The sequence below is a fragment of the Sprattus sprattus genome, assembly GCF_963457725.1.
Source record: "Sprattus sprattus genome assembly, chromosome: 4".
Taxonomy (NCBI): domain Eukaryota; kingdom Metazoa; phylum Chordata; class Actinopteri; order Clupeiformes; family Clupeidae; genus Sprattus; species Sprattus sprattus.
The window spans coordinates 19507462-19527134 of NC_137923.1; the positions used below are offsets into that span (position 1 = coordinate 19507462).

The 19673-nt window shown below is 42.3% G+C and overlaps 1 protein-coding gene and 2 long non-coding RNA genes across 3 annotated transcripts; 2 read left to right on the forward strand and 1 right to left on the reverse strand.

Annotated features, from left to right (window-relative positions):
* The first annotated feature begins 2523 nt into the window (after window positions 1–2523).
* LOC308363965 lies at window positions 2524–5454 on the forward strand. Its single transcript, XR_013968613.1, has 3 exons — window positions 2524–2614; window positions 3429–3465; window positions 5294–5454. It is a non-coding gene; the product is annotated as an uncharacterized lncRNA (long non-coding RNA).
* A 76-nt stretch (window positions 5455–5530) lies between these two features.
* Window positions 5531–16108, forward strand: gpsm2 (G protein signaling modulator 2; the record flags this gene model as incomplete). The annotated part of the gene is made up of 14 exons (XM_080836456.1): window positions 5531–5685; window positions 9283–9504; window positions 9893–10028; window positions 10438–10577; window positions 10779–10902; window positions 11191–11306; window positions 11939–12094; window positions 12217–12325; window positions 12541–12670; window positions 13295–13371; window positions 13580–13759; window positions 14020–14182; window positions 15408–15625; window positions 15944–16108. The coding sequence occupies 14 exons, from the start codon at window positions 5531–5533 to the stop codon at window positions 16106–16108; spliced, it is 2091 nt and encodes a 696-aa protein (XP_080692582.1).
* Window positions 16109–17082: 974 nt separating this feature from the next.
* Window positions 17083–18615, reverse strand: LOC308364903. Its single transcript, XR_013968641.1, has 4 exons — window positions 18397–18615; window positions 18131–18250; window positions 17656–17931; window positions 17083–17469 (listed from the first exon to the last, which is right to left on the reverse strand). It is a non-coding gene; the product is annotated as an uncharacterized lncRNA (long non-coding RNA).
* Window positions 18616–19673: the final 1058 nt, after the last annotated feature.

The window sequence follows — 19673 nt, forward strand, 5'->3', positions numbered from 1 at the left end:
TCTTTGATCAGTAGACTGTACTTTACCACCACCATTTACAAGAGCAGCATCAACCCCAGAATTAGGCAACTTACTGACCACCATGGCAGTCTGTTGCAAATTTAAATCTGTTGCTGTTTTTTTATCTGTATTTTTAGAGTTGTCCAATATTCTCTCCTCTTTCTCTGAAGTTTTTCTCCAAGCATAATTGAGAGCTCCCTGATTGGCCCGGTCATCATCATACGGAAGATCCTCCTGGTCTTCGTCGCTGGTGTTCACGGGATCTTCATTATACCTCCACATCTGCTTTCCCTTGAGGCTTATGGGTGTTTGCCCTGATTTTTGGGACAAATGTGTTGCACTGTCTCTAATGCTACTGCTGCCAGTCACAGATCCACCACTGGGAGTGACACCAGCTTCTGTAGCTTCCTCTTCCTCCTCATCTGAACTGGCCAGCTGTGAGTTTTCTTAAAAATAAAACAGATAAAAGGGCTGTCAGTGATCTGATGGTTTGGGCAAGTCAGTACTAATCGGTTTATGTGTGAGGCCCAAACAAGAAGAACCCTGAAAAGAAAAGAGTCTGCATCCCAGAGACAGAGAGAGAGAAGTAAAAGGCTGATCTTTATTGAATTTGTTTAATACATTCAAAATACACTAAAGTGAAATGAAAGGGCAGATGTTACAACACAATCACAATTTCACAGATGTTACAACACTTTCACAATCTCCATTACTGACAGTATGTCTCAATGAGATTTGACAATATAATCTAGAATGTGTAGGCCTATCTACTGAAAATGACACCAGAAAAACACAAGACCTTAAAGGAAAATGACATATCATCCTGCACAACAAAATACGTCCTTCTATTAGAAGAAAGATGAGGAATAAAACAAATATCATTTAGACAGAATGAAAAGAGTAATTGTGTATAACAACTACAGACACCATATTTGTTTAGCAATAAAAGGTTGAGGTGATTTTTTTGACCTATTATATCTAGTCCATCCAAAATATACCCATTTATCACTGCGAAACCAACTTTCTCTCTTTCTCTCTAGGACTATTTGTAGTCGAAAGCCTATGAAAAAAAAAAAATCTTACCTCTGATTTTAACGCTTGCGTCCGACGCTGGTGAGTCTTGATTCAGACAGATGTCAAAAGAGCCTGGCTGCAGGTCGCTGAAATGCAGGCTGTCATCATCGCTTATGTCCACAAATATACTCTGCTGAATGCATTTCGTCCACAACACTGAGGAAGGCCTCTCTTCATCAGCCTCTGCCTCGTCATCTAGGTTTTCTGGTGTTCCCTCCATACTTTGGCCTGAGGCACTTCTGGAGGCTGTGACTGAACCTAACACTTCTTTGCGATGTGGTTCTTCAGGTGCTGGTTAATTCACGTCTTAGCAACAGGGTAAGGTAAACAGAATCGAGATGAGAAACAGTAGCTATGCATTGTTTTCTGACTGAGAATTGTGTGTGATGTGTTGGTCACTTATGTGGCCCTTCTGAAGCAAACATGTACAAGGGCTACTCTATAAGTGTACACTGACATAGTTTGTCCTGTTTAACTCAGTGCAGATAACAGCAAGCATCAACAGCAGCAGCAACATCATACTCTTTTAACTGGCCATTGAGTCCTGGCATAGCATTCCAAATAGCTATAATTCATACCTTAATACAATACAGAATTCATATTGCCAGCTTTTAGTATGACTTAAATGGGAAAATAAGGATGTTTACATCAAAATGAACATATTTACCATGAGATGTACCTAGTAACCTACATCAATACAACTTGAGTACTACTCATGAGAAAACCTCCAATCCAGGGTACTAACGTCAACCAGTCCACTTACTTTGAAGCAGTTCCATAGAGCTCCAGATTTTAGCATTTAATGTCAGAGCATGTCCGTGACAGCTCTGCTACCTGCACGTATTTCATGTAATGCCATGACCAAGTACCCGAGCATTAGTATTCTACTAATTTTAATGCTTCAATTTCCCTACTGTTACCCTCATCAATAAGTGAAAACCTGCATCGCTGAACGTCTGGACAAGACATAAGATAGGTAACCCGGGGAGGAGTTTGGTTGCTTAGGTAACGACACCATCGAATTGTTCTGCAGTTTCACCATTTCGGTGGCATTTTCAACGTGTGATTTTCACATAAGCATATTGTAAGAACACACTGGCATCAGATAATGACGCTATAGATAAGACAAGTTAACACTTAACTATTAACTATTCCACACCTTACAATGCAACATTAACAGTTTCTTCCCTTATTGAGATAGTGCATTCAAATTTGATTGGTTAGTAGGCAGTTGTTCGAAGGCGTGGTTATCTTTGAATTATTTGCTCTGATTGGCTGGTGGAATAACAACAGAACGTCTTGCTTTGTCCTATCATGATTCGCTTACGTTGGTCTTTTCTATCGAAGTGTAGCTAAAAGTTTAGGAAAAAGAATAGTCCTTATGTTAGCGATACATTAAATACATAATAGATACATTTTACTATTGTTTGAATATGATTGAGTTAGTCAGTAAAAATTAAGTGTGTACCATCTGGAGGAATTTATGCTTTTGAAACACACTGTGGGAAGTTCCGGGAAGTGTAGTTAACGTTAACGTCTGGTAAGTAACATGAGCACTTACTATATAACCTCAGCTAACAGCTAGGTTGGGTTAGCATATGAGTAACAGTAAAAAATGTCATCTGGGTTGGCCACTATGATAATCCTGATAGCTTGTAACCAGCAGCATTCAGTTGCTACCGTCTTTTAAAAACTATCCTAACATTCCTTATGCCACTGAAGAACAACGATTGTTGCATGCAACAAACATACTTTATATGACAGTGCCGCTGGATGGAATGGCTGCGTTATGTTCCCCGGCGCGGGGCTGCATGGATTTTACCTAAAGCTGAAGTCACGTATTGCTAGGTCTTAACAAGCAGCCCAGCTAACTCGATGCATTTATTTAATCATGTGTTGGTCACCTTTTATTGAGTTGTATTGGCCTAAACTGCCATCTAGTGTTTTTGCAATAATAGCCTTGTCGTTCAAAGGACATGGGTGTCCACAATTTGAATTAAATCCATAAAAACTATTTCATCCATTGTATTTTTAAAGTTAAATATGACGTCGTCAAAGAAAACATGAAGAAACGTCCTGTTAAGACAAATAAACGGAGGTAGCGACGATGTCATATTGTCATTCTTATGACTAGTTGAATACTTGTCAAGCTAGACAGTATTCTTATCATGCTTGTAGCCCAGAAAGTAACGTTATTGTTTTGTAAAACTACAAATATTGATAGTTGTGATGGCTTTACATTAATCAACTTTTCTGAACCCTGACTTTTGGCCGCCTTCATCATGGTTAACGTTGCATCCAACATATAACGATGCGTCTCAGTCTCTGCCTAATATATGTTTTTCTTCTTCTAGGACACTAAAATCACAAGCTGCGTTATTATTACTTGAGGTAAGTAGATTTAATTTTTTTGCATTATGGATCCGCTCTTTGCTTGCGTGGGAAATTGGAAAAAAGTGACAAAACACTAAGTAAGTCACTGATTGGAGTCACTACTACTAATCTGTTGATGGAGTTTCCTGAGGGGCCTTTACTCTAATCCCTGTGTATGATTTCCTCTTATTGTTGTTATCCTAGTAGGGTCCCTTAAAATAATTTAACCACAAGGCTGTTTAGTGTGGATTCTCACAGAAGTTTAATTCTCCTTCACTCTTCACACTTTCTGCATTTGCCTGAAAATAGAGTTGAATGCATTTGTCTAATTATTTTGATCGTTGACCTCTTGTGAGCCAGAGATGGTTGATGCATGCATGGTTGTCAAAACAGTGTCGTCATAGTTTCTACAGTATATGAAGTAGAAACATTAGGTCACTATTTATTATTTTTCTTGTGGACATGTTACCCCATTGGCAGTTGTTGGCTTTTGAACAGCTTTGTCGTGGCGGTTAGTCATCTAGCCTGATTCGTGTCCCTTCTTGTCAGTTCTTGCCAATGAGCTCATTGGATTTGGTCGACGTGATTGTGTCCCCAGCAAAACCACCTAAGCCAGTTTGCAAGTTTCCCTTTGTTTCCCTACTGTTATTTTCCCTGCTGTTGGTTCATAGGGTGTGTGCTTGCTCACCTGTGCCTCAGTCAACATAAACCAACAACGTCCAGGTTGTTCATGGTTGTAGGGTCTAGAATGGATTACCTGTTGGGGCATACAGTATTATTGCCAGTCCAGTAGAAAATTTGAAGCCTAGATGAATGCAAATCATCCCAGCTGTATACAAATCCACCACAGATTATGCATCTTTTATTTGTGAAATATCTTGTGTATGCAGTTACAGCATAGTTTCAAAGCAACCCACACCCCCAGGAAGTGTCTTGTGTGCGCGTGTGTGTCTTTCAGTGCTTCATTGGCGTGTCTTTATTATCTGAATCTGGGCTTTATCGAGCGCTAGACTAAATAAGTTCAAGTTTACAAGCTATAGGACTCCATGTGGAACTAGTTTTGAGCCATGACATGATTGGGTGAGTGTTGTTTCTCTGAGTTTGAAAGATGTTAAGCCTACAGCCACCAGGACTGTATTGGGTGTGTGGAGTATGGAGAATTACTGTGGATTAGGAAATGTTTGACTCATCAGACAAATCTTTTCAATGTCAAGCCATTTAAACTGTGTTTACAGTAAACTAAGATTGGTTCAGTATGAGACTACTCTTCACAGTGTTTGTTAATTTGGTATAAAAACTTATAATTGAATTCATATCGCCGTTGGTTTGAAACCGTTTGTTGACAAATGGATAACCTAAAATAAGATTATAGTCCAAGAAGCTAAATTCATTGTTGGCAAGAACCGGTTTCATCTTTCCCTTTTCTCTTTCTTTCTTTTTTGGTTGAGGTTTATGTTTGGATTAAAAGTGAAAGGTTTTCACAAGCCTTAAAGTATCCTTGCTTTATTGTGCTTCACTTGCTCCTAATCAACACTTGCTCCCATTTTTAGAGAGCAGAACAATAGTTGCTTTATAAAGCCCACAACTAGGTCATTAGCAGTGGTTATATAGTGGAAACATTGAAATGTGGCAAACAAGCTAATGCACTTTCACTGGCACCTCTCACTGGAGTCATCTCATGCCTAGATACACAGTCTGGATTCTGACACAAACACACTCACACACACACACACACACACAGCTGCCCGCATTCACTCTGCTTTTGCACGCTGCTTGATGGGTGTTGCCATGGCGTTACACACTCAGAATGAGGCTTCAAACACAGCATCTTGTGTTCTCTTCACAGAGAGCTGCAGGAGAGAGAAAAATGCACTAAACACACACCAAAGCTAAAGCCACAGGAGTGTGAAGAACCGCCACTTTTTTAGTCACCGCGCCGGCTTGGGTTCCCCACCTCAGCTGTAGAACTATTGGAGGATACATCTGTGACGATACAGGGAATATTAGACCCCAGTCTGCTGTTCTTGACTGATAAGTTAACCAATGTTACTTTATCCGGACCACCCAGCAGTTCTCTTTTTGTATGACTTTTTTCCATTCGCCCTCCTTTTGGCACATGTCTGACCAATTTTTTGGATCTTCTTCGGGATATCAGCTCTTGTTATGCCCTTCAATGGATGCCAATGGTTCGATGGTTAGCATGCAAAGCGAAGACCATTCCTCTCATGTCCGCTACAGGTAGGCATGCAGATCTACTGTTTTTTCATATGTTTTGTATTTGAAGTCATGGTCAAATGACACCATATCACTCATAATATTTTGGAACCTCTCTCAGGGGATTCCAGATGTGGTAATATTTTGCTCCTGAAGCGATGGACACAGTATGTTCAAACAAAAAAAAAGTCACCTGTTCCTGCTCACCATGGTTACGGTGAAGTCGCAGTGCGCTGCAACTGCTGGGATGGTGCCGCACCAGGTGCACTTCTGTGGGGTGTCACGGAGGGGTCCCTCTCCCTGCTTACTCCATTTTTAATGCCCCACTCAAATATTTATGATTATTTCCTTTTGTTTTTTTGTTCTGCATTCTAATGCAAACATCTGCTAATGTAAGTCACCTTAATTAGTCCTGGTTGTGTTCTGATTCTAAGGGTGTTCATTCGGGATGGTATTTATTCAATACATAATTAATGTGCTCACTCACAAAACAAGTCCTTTTTCTGTACTAGAATGACATTAGATTTCAATATTGTACCAAGGTTTCAAAACATCACTGTACATTTGGGTAATGTGACACCTAAAGGAGTGGACCATACGCTCAGAACAGAATTCGAATGGAACACTAAGGGTCCAAACTAAGGATCAGCTTGTTGTGTACAATCCTGCAGCCACTACATTTTAGAAATGTACAAAAACATGCAATAAAGGGTAATTTGAGGCATCTCAATGCTGTTTTCTCTCCTGTATGACTGAGAATCGTTTACAAAAACAAGAGGTTATTGAGGGATGTGACAAAGCCCGTGAGTTGTCCTGTAAGAGACCTCTTAGTAGTGTGTCTGATCACCAGAGTGCCCACAGTGAGAGGGGGAGAGAGGTAGAGGGAGAGAGAGAGAGAGAGAAGTAATCACAGGTGACGGCCGAGGGAAAAGGGTCAGATCAGATTATCCCCCGAAACGCTGACAGTCCAGCTCTCCCTAATCCCTCCTCTGCCCTATCAACAACAATGAAGATGTTCCTGAAGGTCAGCTCCATTTTAAAACCTTAATAACCAGACAACAAATCCTGACTTCATTCATTTTTATGTTTGTAAATGTACACGTATTTAAGTTCAGTTGGAGTGCATGGCCTAGTAGAATCAGACGCAGCAGTAGGCCTAAGTATGACTGTACAGGGGTGCAGTTGTGCTGGACTGCCGTCTCAGAGGAAGCCTAACTTTGCAGACCTGTGGTGCGTGCAGTGGCCCTGAAGGCCCCAGCGCGTTTTAGATGCCTCTGAGGTGCCCAGAGTGCTGCAGTTGTGTCGAGCCAGATGACAACAGGTAGGGTCCTAGCATTGCTAATTAGCCCAGAAAAGTAAGCAAAGGAAACCCTGTTTTGTCTTTGTCTTGATGTGGTGCATGTAAGCATTAATTTGATGGATCTAATTGAGAAATGCCAGTATTTCAGGGTTTTTCTCTATAAGCTTAGTGCTCAGAAATGCCTGTAGCCGATTAGCTGTGTTGCAGTATATCACTGTCTTGTGTCTTTGTCTTGAAAGAGTGTCTGTGTATTTACTGTAGTATTCTTAACCTAAAAAGAACATAAGAGTGTCTATGATGTCTGCTGCCTGCCGCCTTGAAGCGGTAGCTAACAGCACAAATTTCTCTCTGTCCTCTACTTTCACTTGGTTGGCAGCTTTTATTAAAGAGCTTATTGGATTCATCTCTGAGTTTAATCATACAGGCTTTGTGTTACTCTTGTGTTACTCATATGTTACTCATATGTCACAGTGGGGCTAATTCCAGAGTCTAGAGAGCGTGAAGTGGTAGCTAGGCTGTGCCAGCCTATGTTTTAGCTCAGGGTCCACTGGCATATAGTCTGGAAACTCTCAGGTGAGAAAAAAACAGTTCCACATTTTCTGAACAATTAATTAGTAAAAAGGCGGAGACTTAAGTAAGTAAACCTAAAGTTTTTTTTTAGGTGGGGAGCACTGTGGTGCAAGCAGTAGCCCCGACCATATACGGGCTTGAACGCCCACGGGGACACAGGTTCGAATCCAAACCGCTGTCATTTCCCGATTCCACTCCCCACCTCTTCTCTCCACCTCATTTCCTGTCCAAACCTTGACTCTCCTATCTGATTAAAGGCAAAAAGCCCAAAAACAAATCTTAAAAAAAAAAAAGTTTTCTTTTGGTAACTAGCTTCTTCAGAAAAAATAACTAATACATTCCACAAATCTCTTTGACTTGTCCACACAACAGTTTTTTAGTTTTTAGATGTGCTGAGCTGGTGGTTAGGATGCTTTAATTAGTTGAGGAATTCAGTCTATTGGCATCCAACGTCGTGCTGGCTTGCAGATCTGGAAGGAGGCGTCAGGCGAAGAAATGCTTCATTTGGGCTATTCAGGAAGGCTAAGGCTAACCTGTCATTTGGGTTTGCCTGTGGTCTTCATGAAGCACATCAGATCCTGAAGAAAAAGTAGTCTGCATCAAGTGCTGTATGAAAACTTACTATGATTACATGGCAGTGTTGTTTTAAACTTTCTCTTCTGAGTGTGCACAGAAGTTACAGGAAGAAGAAGTGCCACTCTGTGCAGTTGTGTTTTGGGAGTAGCCTTCTCAAGCCATAGTTAGCACACAAACTTGACAAATGACCATGAGCTGGTTTAGCGGCTCAGCCTCTGAGTTTCAGGGCGTACCTCTAAATCTAAATCCACTGTATGCGTGCCATCACAATTATGGAGAGAAGGCCAGACCTCAACATAATTATCCATCTTTTTACTGTTATAAATTATTTCAATATAATATAAAAACATGTAATTGAATTTGACAGTTTGAAAGTGTTTTTATGTATGAGAAATGGGCACTGATTCATGACTTAAAAGGTGCCGTCCTTTCGACAAGATGGAAACCTCCTTAACTCCACATAACCGCCTTAAGGAGTTTCCTGCACCTCCTGCTCTTGGCCTCACATTCAATACCATTATTATTACAGTTATTATTTTTCTATGTTCTTTATAATCCACTTTACCTTTTTACTCTCTTATTTTTCTATGTTCTTTTATCTGCTCATTTGCAAAGCACTTAGAACTGCCAATGCTATATAAATAAACTTGCCTTGCCTTGTCTTACAGTAAAGAAAGGAATTGTACACCACTGAGGCCACATATCTAGGCCCCGCCTTAGCTTCAAGTCCAAGGTTCAAAGGGTTATGGTTCTTACCCTTTGTTTACAACATTGCTCTCATGGAGCCCTCACTAGTCCCTTGTAGCATTAGTCTCATGTAGCGACTAGAGACAACTGTGGTGAGTGCCGGACTAAATAAAGGTGGAATAGATTACAGCAGTAATGGCATTCAAACCCCCTTTTTTTTTTTTACTTAACCCAAACGCCTCCTGAAGGCAGGGCTGAAAGAGGACTGGGAGTGTTTGGTAGCCCTAGCCTTGTTTGCATTCGTTTTCAATGCGCTTTTAGTCCACAGTCCACACAGAGCTGTCTCAAGACTGTGAACTCTTTTCACATAGTGCTGACATCTTGCCCTGGAAGACTACGTTGCTTACAAGCAGGAGCGTTTGGTGTCTTTGTTTGAGTGCTGTTTATGAGTTGGTGTTGACTTCTGTCTCCTGTGTCCTCCTCGTCAGGATGGAGGCCTCCTGCCTGGAGCTGGCCTTGGAGGGGGAGCGGCTCTGCAAGCTGGGCGACTACGGCACTGGGGTCTCCTTCTTCGAGGCAGCCATCCAGGTGGGCACGGAGGACCTGCAGGTGCTAAGTGCTGTCTACAGCCAGCTGGGCAACGCCTACTTCCACCTGCACGACTACACCAAGGCGCTGGCGTTCCACCACCATGATCTCACCCTCACCAGGTCAGGCACCTGTCCCGCTGTCCTTGTAGAGTCTGATGAGGAAGTGCCTGTTTCTTTATAGTCTTAACAATAATTATGTATCTTAATAGTAGTTCTCCGTGCACTTGTTCTGGACCTTCTAGAGTGCTGCCTCTGAGTGGGGTTTTCCTGTGTTAAATCACAACTGAACTTGACTTTGCTAAACCCAGGATTATTTGGTAACATGAAACGGTTCACTTTCCTTCGCCAAGGAAGAATAAACACATAAATGCAATAAACCAGTTGATGAAAGAAGGAATACAAGCAAAGGAATACACAAGTGTAAAATGCTGAAATGTACAGATGTATGGAATGGCTTTGTTCTCTATAAAAGCAGCTGGAAATAAACTGTATGGTGTGTTCCTCTCAGGACCATTGGGGATGAGCTTGGGGAAGCCAAAGCCAGTGGAAACCTTGGGAACACTTTGAAGGCGATGGGCCGCTTTGATGAAGCCGTTGTTTGTTGTCAAAGGCACTTGGATATCGCCCAGGTCCTTAATGATAAGGTGGGGAATTCCTGCTCTTTGTTTGAGAATATACAGAATGTTGGAACGGTTTAACCAACTTCTTAACGATGAATGGAGATTCATAGTTTATAAACTAGTGTTAATTAAGTCTAGGGGCTATGGTTATTCCATGGTATCATTTTGGAATAACTGCTTGCTGGAAACATTAAATGCTGGTTGTTCCTATGAAAATAGCACTGTGGACGTTGTTGTGCTCTCTATGTAGCAACTAATATTTCAGAATGTTCTGCTTTAATTAGCCAATCAGGAAACTAAGTGTTGTGGAAGTTCATTTTAATTGAGACGCAGGTTATTTTCAGACCAAAGCTTCCTGGTGTGCTCTCTGTTAGGTGTTGTCCCACGTTGTTTTTCTTTTTTTCTGAGATCGTTTGCTTGCTTTTCCCGGCAGGTTGGCCAGGCAAGAGCACTTTATAACTTTGGAAACGTGTACCATGCTAAGGGTAAGAGTATCTGCTGGAGTGGGGCCGACCCAGGTGATTTCCCAGAGGAGGTCATGACAGCACTTACAAGAGCTGCAGATTACTACAAGTGAGTCCTGATGCCGGGTGTGCATGTCTGCGCGTTCATGTGTGTGCAGGTGTGTGCAGGTGTGTGTGGGCCTACTTGTGTGTGTATGTATCAGTTAACATGAACTAATGTGTATGTCTGTGCACAGTGTGTGTTTCCTGTTCCAAAGGTAGGTAAACCTGAACTTGACTTTCTGTTGTTTGTGCTGATTGAATGGTGTAGGGAAAACCTGGCTATCGTGATGGAGCTTGGTGACCGGGCTGCCCAAGGCCGGACCCATGGTAACCTGGGCAACACGTACTACCTGCTGGGACATTTCCGGAGAGCGGTGGCGTCCCATGAGCAGGTGTGCATGAGTGGGGTTTTCGAAAGTTATCTCACTTCCTGTGAGAAACATTAACCAAGCAATACCAACTTACGAGACCTACTTCTAGCAACATACCTTGGAAAACATGATGAAGGAACATGGTCAACTTTAGATCAACCACTAACCTACAGATTTGCTGTTATGAACAATATTATTTTCTTGATGGCTGATTTGAAGTGAAAAATCATTTTTTTGAAAGCATTCCAGTCTTCAATGGGTCTTCGTCAGGGGGACTTTAACATGAATGGTTTGTCTATGTCTGCACAGCGTCTGCTCATAGCAAAGGAGTTTGGGGACCGGGCAGCCCAGAGAAGGGCCTACTGCAACCTGGGCAACGCTTTCATCTTCTTGGGGGAATTTGAAGTGGCAGCAGAACACTACAAGTGAGCCAGACATTCATTCATCACCCAATGATGAGGTGTTCTACCCCCAGCTGCCAAGCCTGAGAAAACAAATGCCTTTCTGCTCTCTATTTTGGGTTTTAAAAAAGGCAAAAGTGACCTTCAGAGATTTCTAAAGACTGCATGACTAAATTGTGTTCCCTTTCTGTTTTAACATTGAGTGACCTACCAGAAGGACATTATTCCAGGTTGCTGTGTAGTAGGTAGTATGTTCTGGTCTGTGGGTTTGGATGATTTTTTGGGAGGAGGAAATGACTGCTAAGAAAAGCCATTTCCTCATAATGCTTTTGGCAGGCCTGAAGGCTGAGATGAATTCTATGCCTCTTTGTAACTGCAGAGGAGAGGAAAGCAGTGCCCGTGTAATTAAAAGGGTGCTATTATTAACAGAGAAGTTCTTGCCACGTCAGAGTCTATTCATACAGCACTGTGATTAGAGAGGACAAAGACGGGTTACAAGACTTTGAACTGTGACGATCAAATTTGAGTTTATTAGATAATCTGCAGACGTCCATTGGCCCTCTATGTGTAGTCCACTCAGAGCAAGTGTAAGTGGTAGTCCTTCTGAAGTCACTGTGTCTAAGGGTGTGTGTTGTGTGTGTTTGTGTGTTGTTTAGGAAGGCGCTGCAGTTGGCTCGACAGCTGAAGGACCGGGCGGTGGAGGCTCAGGCCTGCTACAGCCTGGGAAACACCTACACCCTCCTGCACGACTACGAGAGGGCCATTGACTACCACCTTAAACACCTCATCATTGCTCAGGACCTCAATGACAGGTGTGACACACACACAAACCACTCCATGCATCTCATACTAATCACTTTCGCATCATCTGTTTGTACAAACGTAGGTGTGTTGCTGAGAAATTAATTATTGTATCTGTCTTTGTTTAATGTAGGATCGGGGAAGGCCGGGCCTGTTGGAGTTTAGGGAATGCACACACAGCCTTGGGAAACCATGACCAGGCCATGCACTTCGCAGAGAAACATCTAGAAATCTCCAAAGAGGTACATTTTCCACATACACATTCCCTCTTTCAGTCACATGGAATTCAGGTCCATTACTTGTATTGTGTAACTGTGTTGGTCCTTATAAAAGCTCTAATTACATTGATGCATTTGCTCAAAGACTTCTTATTCATTCCTGTGATTTTGGAGCAGTACTGCTGCGGCTATATTACCATGTATAATGTCTCTGAATGGTTTATTCGTGTGTACTCCAGACAGGGGACCGGGGTGGCGAGCTGACGGCCCGTATGAATGTGTCCGACCTGCAGATGGTGCTGGGCCTGAGCTACAGCACCAACAACTCCGTCCTGTCTGAGAACAAAGAGATCGACTACAACCGTGCAGGTAGCCCACCGAATACATCACTCACCCGGAGAGGCTGATTTCCGTACCATGGCCAATATGCTTTACTCTTATCGTGAAAACAGTTTGCAGCATTAGTATTTATAGCTGACTTCTGTCAGACTGGCACACAAAAAGACCCCACCCCTCTTTCTTCTGTGTGCTTTGTACATGGGAAGCCCATTCTCTTCTTCATTCTGATTGGTTGATCTTGCTGGCTACAGTGTCCAGATTTGCGCTCTTCAGAGCTCAGATGATTCCCAGAAACATTTGTCCGTTCTTCCCTTCTTTGTATACTGTCTATGTTCATGGCAGTTACCCGAATACCGTTCAGACTTTTTTCCCAAACAACACTAACATCACTTTAACAGCCATCTTTATTCCCTCTCACCACATACAGTACCATGGAGATCCATAATGACCATAGAGCAGACGAATTGTGCTGTATTATGAAGTGTATTCATATTTTGTTATTAGGCGGCAGGCTTAGTTGAAGTTAGCAAAGTTAGTGAGTAATTAAGGTTGTGTATTTGTCAGAATCGAGAGGCTCATTTCAGGTTCAGTCTTTAGTAGCTAGTTCATTTTGAGTATTTTCTGAGTCATGACTCAGCATTTGTTTTCAATTAGGGGCACGGCCAAGGATGAGCAGACGTCACAGCATGGAGAACCTGGACCTGATGAAACTAACTCCAGACAAGATCAATGTAAGCTATGCCAAAAATTGCAGAAGCTGCTCAATTTACATGCAAGATTTCTTACCTGTGTTTAAATGTCAAACTATTGCATATCGGTCTGGAATAATTGTCTACTAGCTCCTCATAAAACAATCATCGTTAGTTGTAATCCACTTCCTAGTCACAGCTCCATCTTCAGTGCATGGTGGACCATGACTTACTTACCTCTCTTACACAGGGACAGAAATGGAACAGTGACATCCTGAACAAGCCAGCGAAGCCCAGTCTAGGCAAGTCCTCCTCCAGACTCTTCTTTGTAAACCGCTTCAGGAGCAAGAAGCACAAGACCGGCTCCACCAAAGTCCTGCAGGACAGCAGCAACACTCAGGACACCACACAGGGGCCTGGACCTCAGAAGGTAACGGTTGAAGGCCTTATCTGTTTGACTCTTTTGGTTAAGGGCTTTGTGGTTCCTATTCCATATTCGTCTTCTCCCCAAGGGTTATTATTCAGTTTATCTCTCCTCTGGACCAGACTGAGCCAATCACAAGTTTCTCAGATTTCAAATGGCTTTGCACTACCAAACAAAAGAAATATCTCAGTTCCAGACATATGGGTGCCTCACATGTTACCCTGACTTCATCTTGTCTCATCATGACTGTCTCTTGTCTCTTGCAGAGGGCAAGTGTGGACACGCTGGGAGATGAGAGCTTCTTTGACCTGCTAAGTCGTTTCCAGAGCAACCGCATGGACGACCAGCGCTGTGCCGTCCAGGACAGGAGGAGCAGCGCATCCGTGCCTTCCAGTCCCTCCCGGACCCCGCCCCCTGCCATGAAGAAATGTGAGCTGCTTCTCCAATCATCTAGAGCAGACCCTATGTGTCAGTCTCTGTCTGTTAAATCGCGATTCAAGTGCTTCCGATTCAGAATCGATTCATAGAATTCCAAAAATCGATTCATATTAAAAAAAATAAAAAAAAACATTTTTTTTTTTTTTTAAATTAACGTTCTTTTTGGCTTCGCAAACTGTGTAATAGGCTAACGTTACGGTTTGAGTGATGGTGAGCGCGATACGGCGAAATGGTTGATAAAAAGCTTCTGAATAGAAAGTTTACCTTTAAAAGTTGTGATGTGCAAAAGAAGCGAGCTTCACTGTTGTCTGAAAATGTCAACAGGCAGGTGGCTGAAAGCACGGAAGTAGTAGGCTTACCTTTTATTGGTAACCTAACTGTTACGGTTCATTGTTTTTGAAATAAGAGGCCTGACTTCTATGTTCACAGCAAACTTGAAAAAAAGAAAATATTAAGCCATGGTTAAATGCACTATAGGCTGAGTCTGAAATGTGCACTTTATAATTTTATTTTTTACCGCCCTGTTTGGCAATGTTGTTTTTCAATCAAATAAAACATTGCATAAAGCAAGCCAATCCACTTTTCCATGATAAGAGCATTAAAATAAAATTTGCGATTAATTAATTTGCGATATTTCGCGATTCATTTTGAGTTAACTATGACAAAAATGCGATTTATCACGATCGTTTGACAGCACTAACATTTACATACTGTGAATCAATTTTTTTCAGTCGAGAATCGTTTTTGAATCGAAAATCGATTTTGAATCGAATCGTGAGCCTAAAAATCGGTATCGAATCGTGACATTTTCTGAATCGTGCACCCCTAAAACTTACCCACCTCTTGTCCTGTATGTGATTTGGTCTACAGATAGATCATGTAGAAGTAATTCAGGAAAGATCACCAGAGTTATGAATGCTGTCTATAGATCTCTTCACGTAAAAGAGACAAGTTGTTAGTAACTTGTAGCCCATTAGTGTATCAGCGCCCTGGATTGGTGTGAAATCCTTCTACAGTACTAAATGAAAATCATGGCCACAGGCTTCTTGTTGTGAGCATGTACTAAAAATTGACCGATTACTGTTAAAGCTCTTTTTACCTGTCCAGGTAATCAATCTTGTATTACCAGGACCATAAGCCCACTTTGATGTAAAGACCATAGTTTAGGCTGATGGTTTGATTGTAATACAAACCGTAAATACATATTTCTCCTCAGCATTCTCTGAGGCATCCCCGGGCCAGGAGCCGTTCTTCAGCCTAGTGGCAAGCGCTCAGGGCCGTCGCCTTGACGACCAGCGGGCAAGCACGGGGGGCAGCCTGCCAGGCCTGCGGCTCACTCAGCACAGCAGCCAGGCTGTGCTCAGCCACCTGATGGCCAGCGCCGACAACAACGAACCAGACGACCAATTTTTTGACATGCTGGTCAAGTGCCAGGTAAAGACGGACCTTTTTTTAAATAGAGGAGAAAGTCTCTCAGGATGCAGATCTCATGTTTGCTGTCTAGTATTGACTTTCAAAGCATTTTTGCGAAATGTGTGCAAACGGATTCTGTATTTTAAAGTATTCAGCAGATCGATTTACTTCTGTAGATGCAAAACCGGTAGCAGATACTTAATCCACTATTTACAGCCATTGCCAAGTATAAACTACCGACAATTATTTAGGTGTTTAAACACATTCAAAATGTGTCCGTGCAGCCTCACTCATCCCCAGTGCGTCTCCTCTCCTCTCCCTTTCATTCTGATCGCTCAGGGCTCTCGTCTGGATGACCAGCGGTGCGCCCCCCCGCCGCCCCCCAGCAAAGGCCCCACTGTGCCCGACGAGGACTTCTTCAGCCTGATCATGCGCTCTCAGGCCAAACGCATGGACGAGCAGCGTGTCACCCTTCCTGCCAGTGCCAGCTGCCACCAGCTGTAGCGTCGGCCCACGCCGAGCCGACCCGGCCTGCCACACAACGGACTGCTCAAACACTACAATACATGTATATCCATACTGGGTAAGCACATGAGATGGTAGTTCAGAGGCCGGCAAAGAGTTTAGGGTCAAATGAAATTCAGTGATAGAAGATTTCCAGGAAATGAACTGGAAGTGGAATGGAAAATGGCTGTTTTTGTCAAAATGGCATGATTTTTCATAAACTCAGGTTGTCAGGGGCCAGAGTCCGTAATGGAACCCTGGCCGCTGGATTTCTGGTCCAGTGAGGAACACACTGAGCAAAGTAGTAGGACCCAAGTGCAGGATGTATGAAAACTTTGTCTTTTCTACCAACAAAAATAAGGATATTCCAAACTCACAGAAGATAACTGCAAAAAACTAAAAGTAAAACCTCAGAAGTATTTCTGAACAGTACTGCATTGTAAGGATCTACAGGAAATTGGTCAGTTTTTATGTTTGTATTTTTACATTCACTGCGTAGTATTTTACACTCACCCTGTATCTTTAGATACATGACTGCAGGTTTTGAGTATATTTATTTTGGTTTATTTCAGTTTTGTTTTTCTTAATTAACTAAATGTATACTGCCACTTATTTTCTCCTTTTAAGGTTTTTAATCCCCACCAGAATTATTTGTAGAGTTTAGAAAGCTACAGTGCTCTATAATTATATTTTTTTAAATCGTCCATATGTGTGTTAGCAGTGTTTGCATGAGAACATTCTATAATGTATTTGGTAAAATAATAACCGCAATGTTGTGTAGCAGCTGATATCCTTTTGTAAATAACATTTTGAAGCACATGCTATGAGGAATAAAACCTCCTTTGTGTAAAAGTGGTGTGGTCTTATATTAGTTTGCTGTGTGACATACCTAATACATAATGTGCATATTTATGTCCTTTCCTTGTTTACACTAGATGGTGAGCAACTTCACATTCCACGTGAACAGCTACATGTCTTTATTGTCTTATTAGCATTTATATTCACATTACATCGTCCCATGATTCAGTTGAACCCTTGAATCCTTTTGAGGCAGACTCGTAAGCTCACTACACTAGAGTGTTGGCCTCATGTCTCGGTGCTTGATTGGCAGTGCTTTGGCATTATTCACCGTTTCAAGAGGTGCCAGGATTTGCAGATGTTCTGGCTGCAACAAATGTCCATCACCCTGCCTAGACAGCACCTGAGAGTGTCTGTGCCAGATTTGGGTCGGGACGGCTCCGGAGTATGGCCAGATGTTATGTTTATTCTCTGGTCTCAGGAACTGGACTGCGATAACTACAGTAGCTCTCGCTATCTGATTCTGTTCCATCGCCTCCTCTGTCCAATGGATTTTGGGTATTCTGGAAAGAGAAAACGAGCAAACCCATATAGGCCAAGAATGAAGGCTAGGCAAAATTCCTGATACAGTGGATGTCCACTAAACTGATTTACCATTTATTATACTACTACTTACCATTATTTTGTACTTATATTATGCATATATATTATACGTTTGTAAGGACCTTATAAACCCTTTCTACACTTACAAGTGCTGGGTGGTTGTTTTCAAATTCAGGTCCCATGGCTGCTGGTCTTATCTGTGTTTCGTGTAAATGGCCCTCAGAAGAATTATCGTTCTCCACTCTCTGCTGAAGGCCCTGTGGCGCCTCTTCTACTCCGTGCTCAGGGCCCTGAGGGTCGACATGCACTCCATGAGCCTCACCCACATCCCTCCCGTACACAGCTTGAACTTGGGGCACAGCTAAAGGAGGAGGGTCGTGGTTGCCCTGGCGTCGGAGGAGGGCCCTGATGAATGTATGTCCCTTAGTTGTGAGAAAAAAAAGAAACATCAAGTATTTACACTATTGTGTTAAATACTTAACTAGTTCACCTGTAGCCCCCCCATGGAGTCAACCTATGGACTCTGTTTTGGAAGCCAAGCTGTAGGTGAATTCAGTGAAATGTAGTAACGAATTAAGACTTGCGCTTCGATTTTTCACACTTGCGACGCAGGCTACTCACCAGAATAATAAATAGAAGAGTCATGCCGATCTTGAAGAGGTCATCAAGCGGTGCATGCTTTAAAATCATAATCGGGGCCCACAACCCGTGGGTTTCGTAGCACTTTGCACAAGGGTCATCCTTTTCGAGAAGGAAAGACGATTGAAAATGTGCACGTTCATGTGTGTGAAAAAGGCCGATGTGTTTTAACCAGACAATACATTTATGACTGACCTAAAAGACAGAACAACATTCTGCTAGATTGATCAAGATTATCATTGTTTTACCTTTCTTTTCATGCTTTGAGATACCGAATCGTATCTCAGCATGTCTGTGTAGTCGACCCAATCATCATTGCTCCCTGCTGAATAACCCATCAGAAGGAATATATATAATACTGTACTCATACGCATGTTGTAAAGATTTGTGTAGTACAGTCGCTTGACTTGGTAGCGTAAATAAGACGGATCGGAAGAGAGTGTCCGCAATATGAAAGTGAAAGTGTTTCACCGTTCACCAGTGTTGCCAAAAATAAAGTGACATACGATCGACCACGAGTTGAAAGCACAGACAGGGCCAACAGGTGTTGTACCCGATTCAGCCCCCCCGTCAGAATATGCACCCCCTTGACGCACCACTCGCTTGATCGGAAAGGAAAGCAGTTCGCCTAAACAAACGCAGGGAAAAAAACTATACTACGATTTCATTATTTGTGAAAGAGATGGAAGAGAAGAACACAAGTGATTACAGTCTTTAGAACTGTTCTAAAGAGTACAAACAACCGATGTTTTTCTATGCACCCCCTTGACGCACCACTCGCTTGATCGGAAAGGAAAGCAGTTCGCCCAAATAAACGCATGGAAAAATACTATACTACGATTTCATTATTTGTGAAAGAGATGGAAGAGAAGAACACAAGTGATTACAGTCTTTAGAACTGAGAAAAGAGAAAATAATTCTGTTGATCCGATCATCAAATGCTTTTCAGAGTACAGACATGGGACTAGTATGAGTAAGCACAGTGAGTTTCATGCATGTGACACCTTCCTAGTAGAATTGAACAGGGGGGGGGGGGGGGGCTTATTCTGACGGGGGGGCTGAATCGGGTACAACACCGGCTGTAGGGTGCCATGACTGGTAGGTGTAGAAATATGTATTTTTTAGTTGGTGACCATGGATTCATGGGGGATTCTGCCATAAGCATTGTAGAAAATGGGTGCGGTGCCAACAAACAGTTAGTTCGCTGATTGAGTGAAAGTCAGATAGCGGGGTTAAATCTAAATTGGCCGTAAGGGGTCAACCAAACCAAAGAAAATGGCAGTGACCAAATAACTTTTAAAAAGATGAATGAGTCATTTATACAGTAAGATCATCCATGGATCTTCTTCCTTTCAATAAATGAATGTACACTATGGCCATGAACAATGTGAACAAATGTGTCGATTGGGTCTCCCCATGCTTTTAGATATGTAACACCATCTGAACTTTGAAATAACTTCCAACAGTTGAGTAGTGACAGAAAGGTCTTTACTCCAACATCACTGCAGCAGTCACACTTATCATC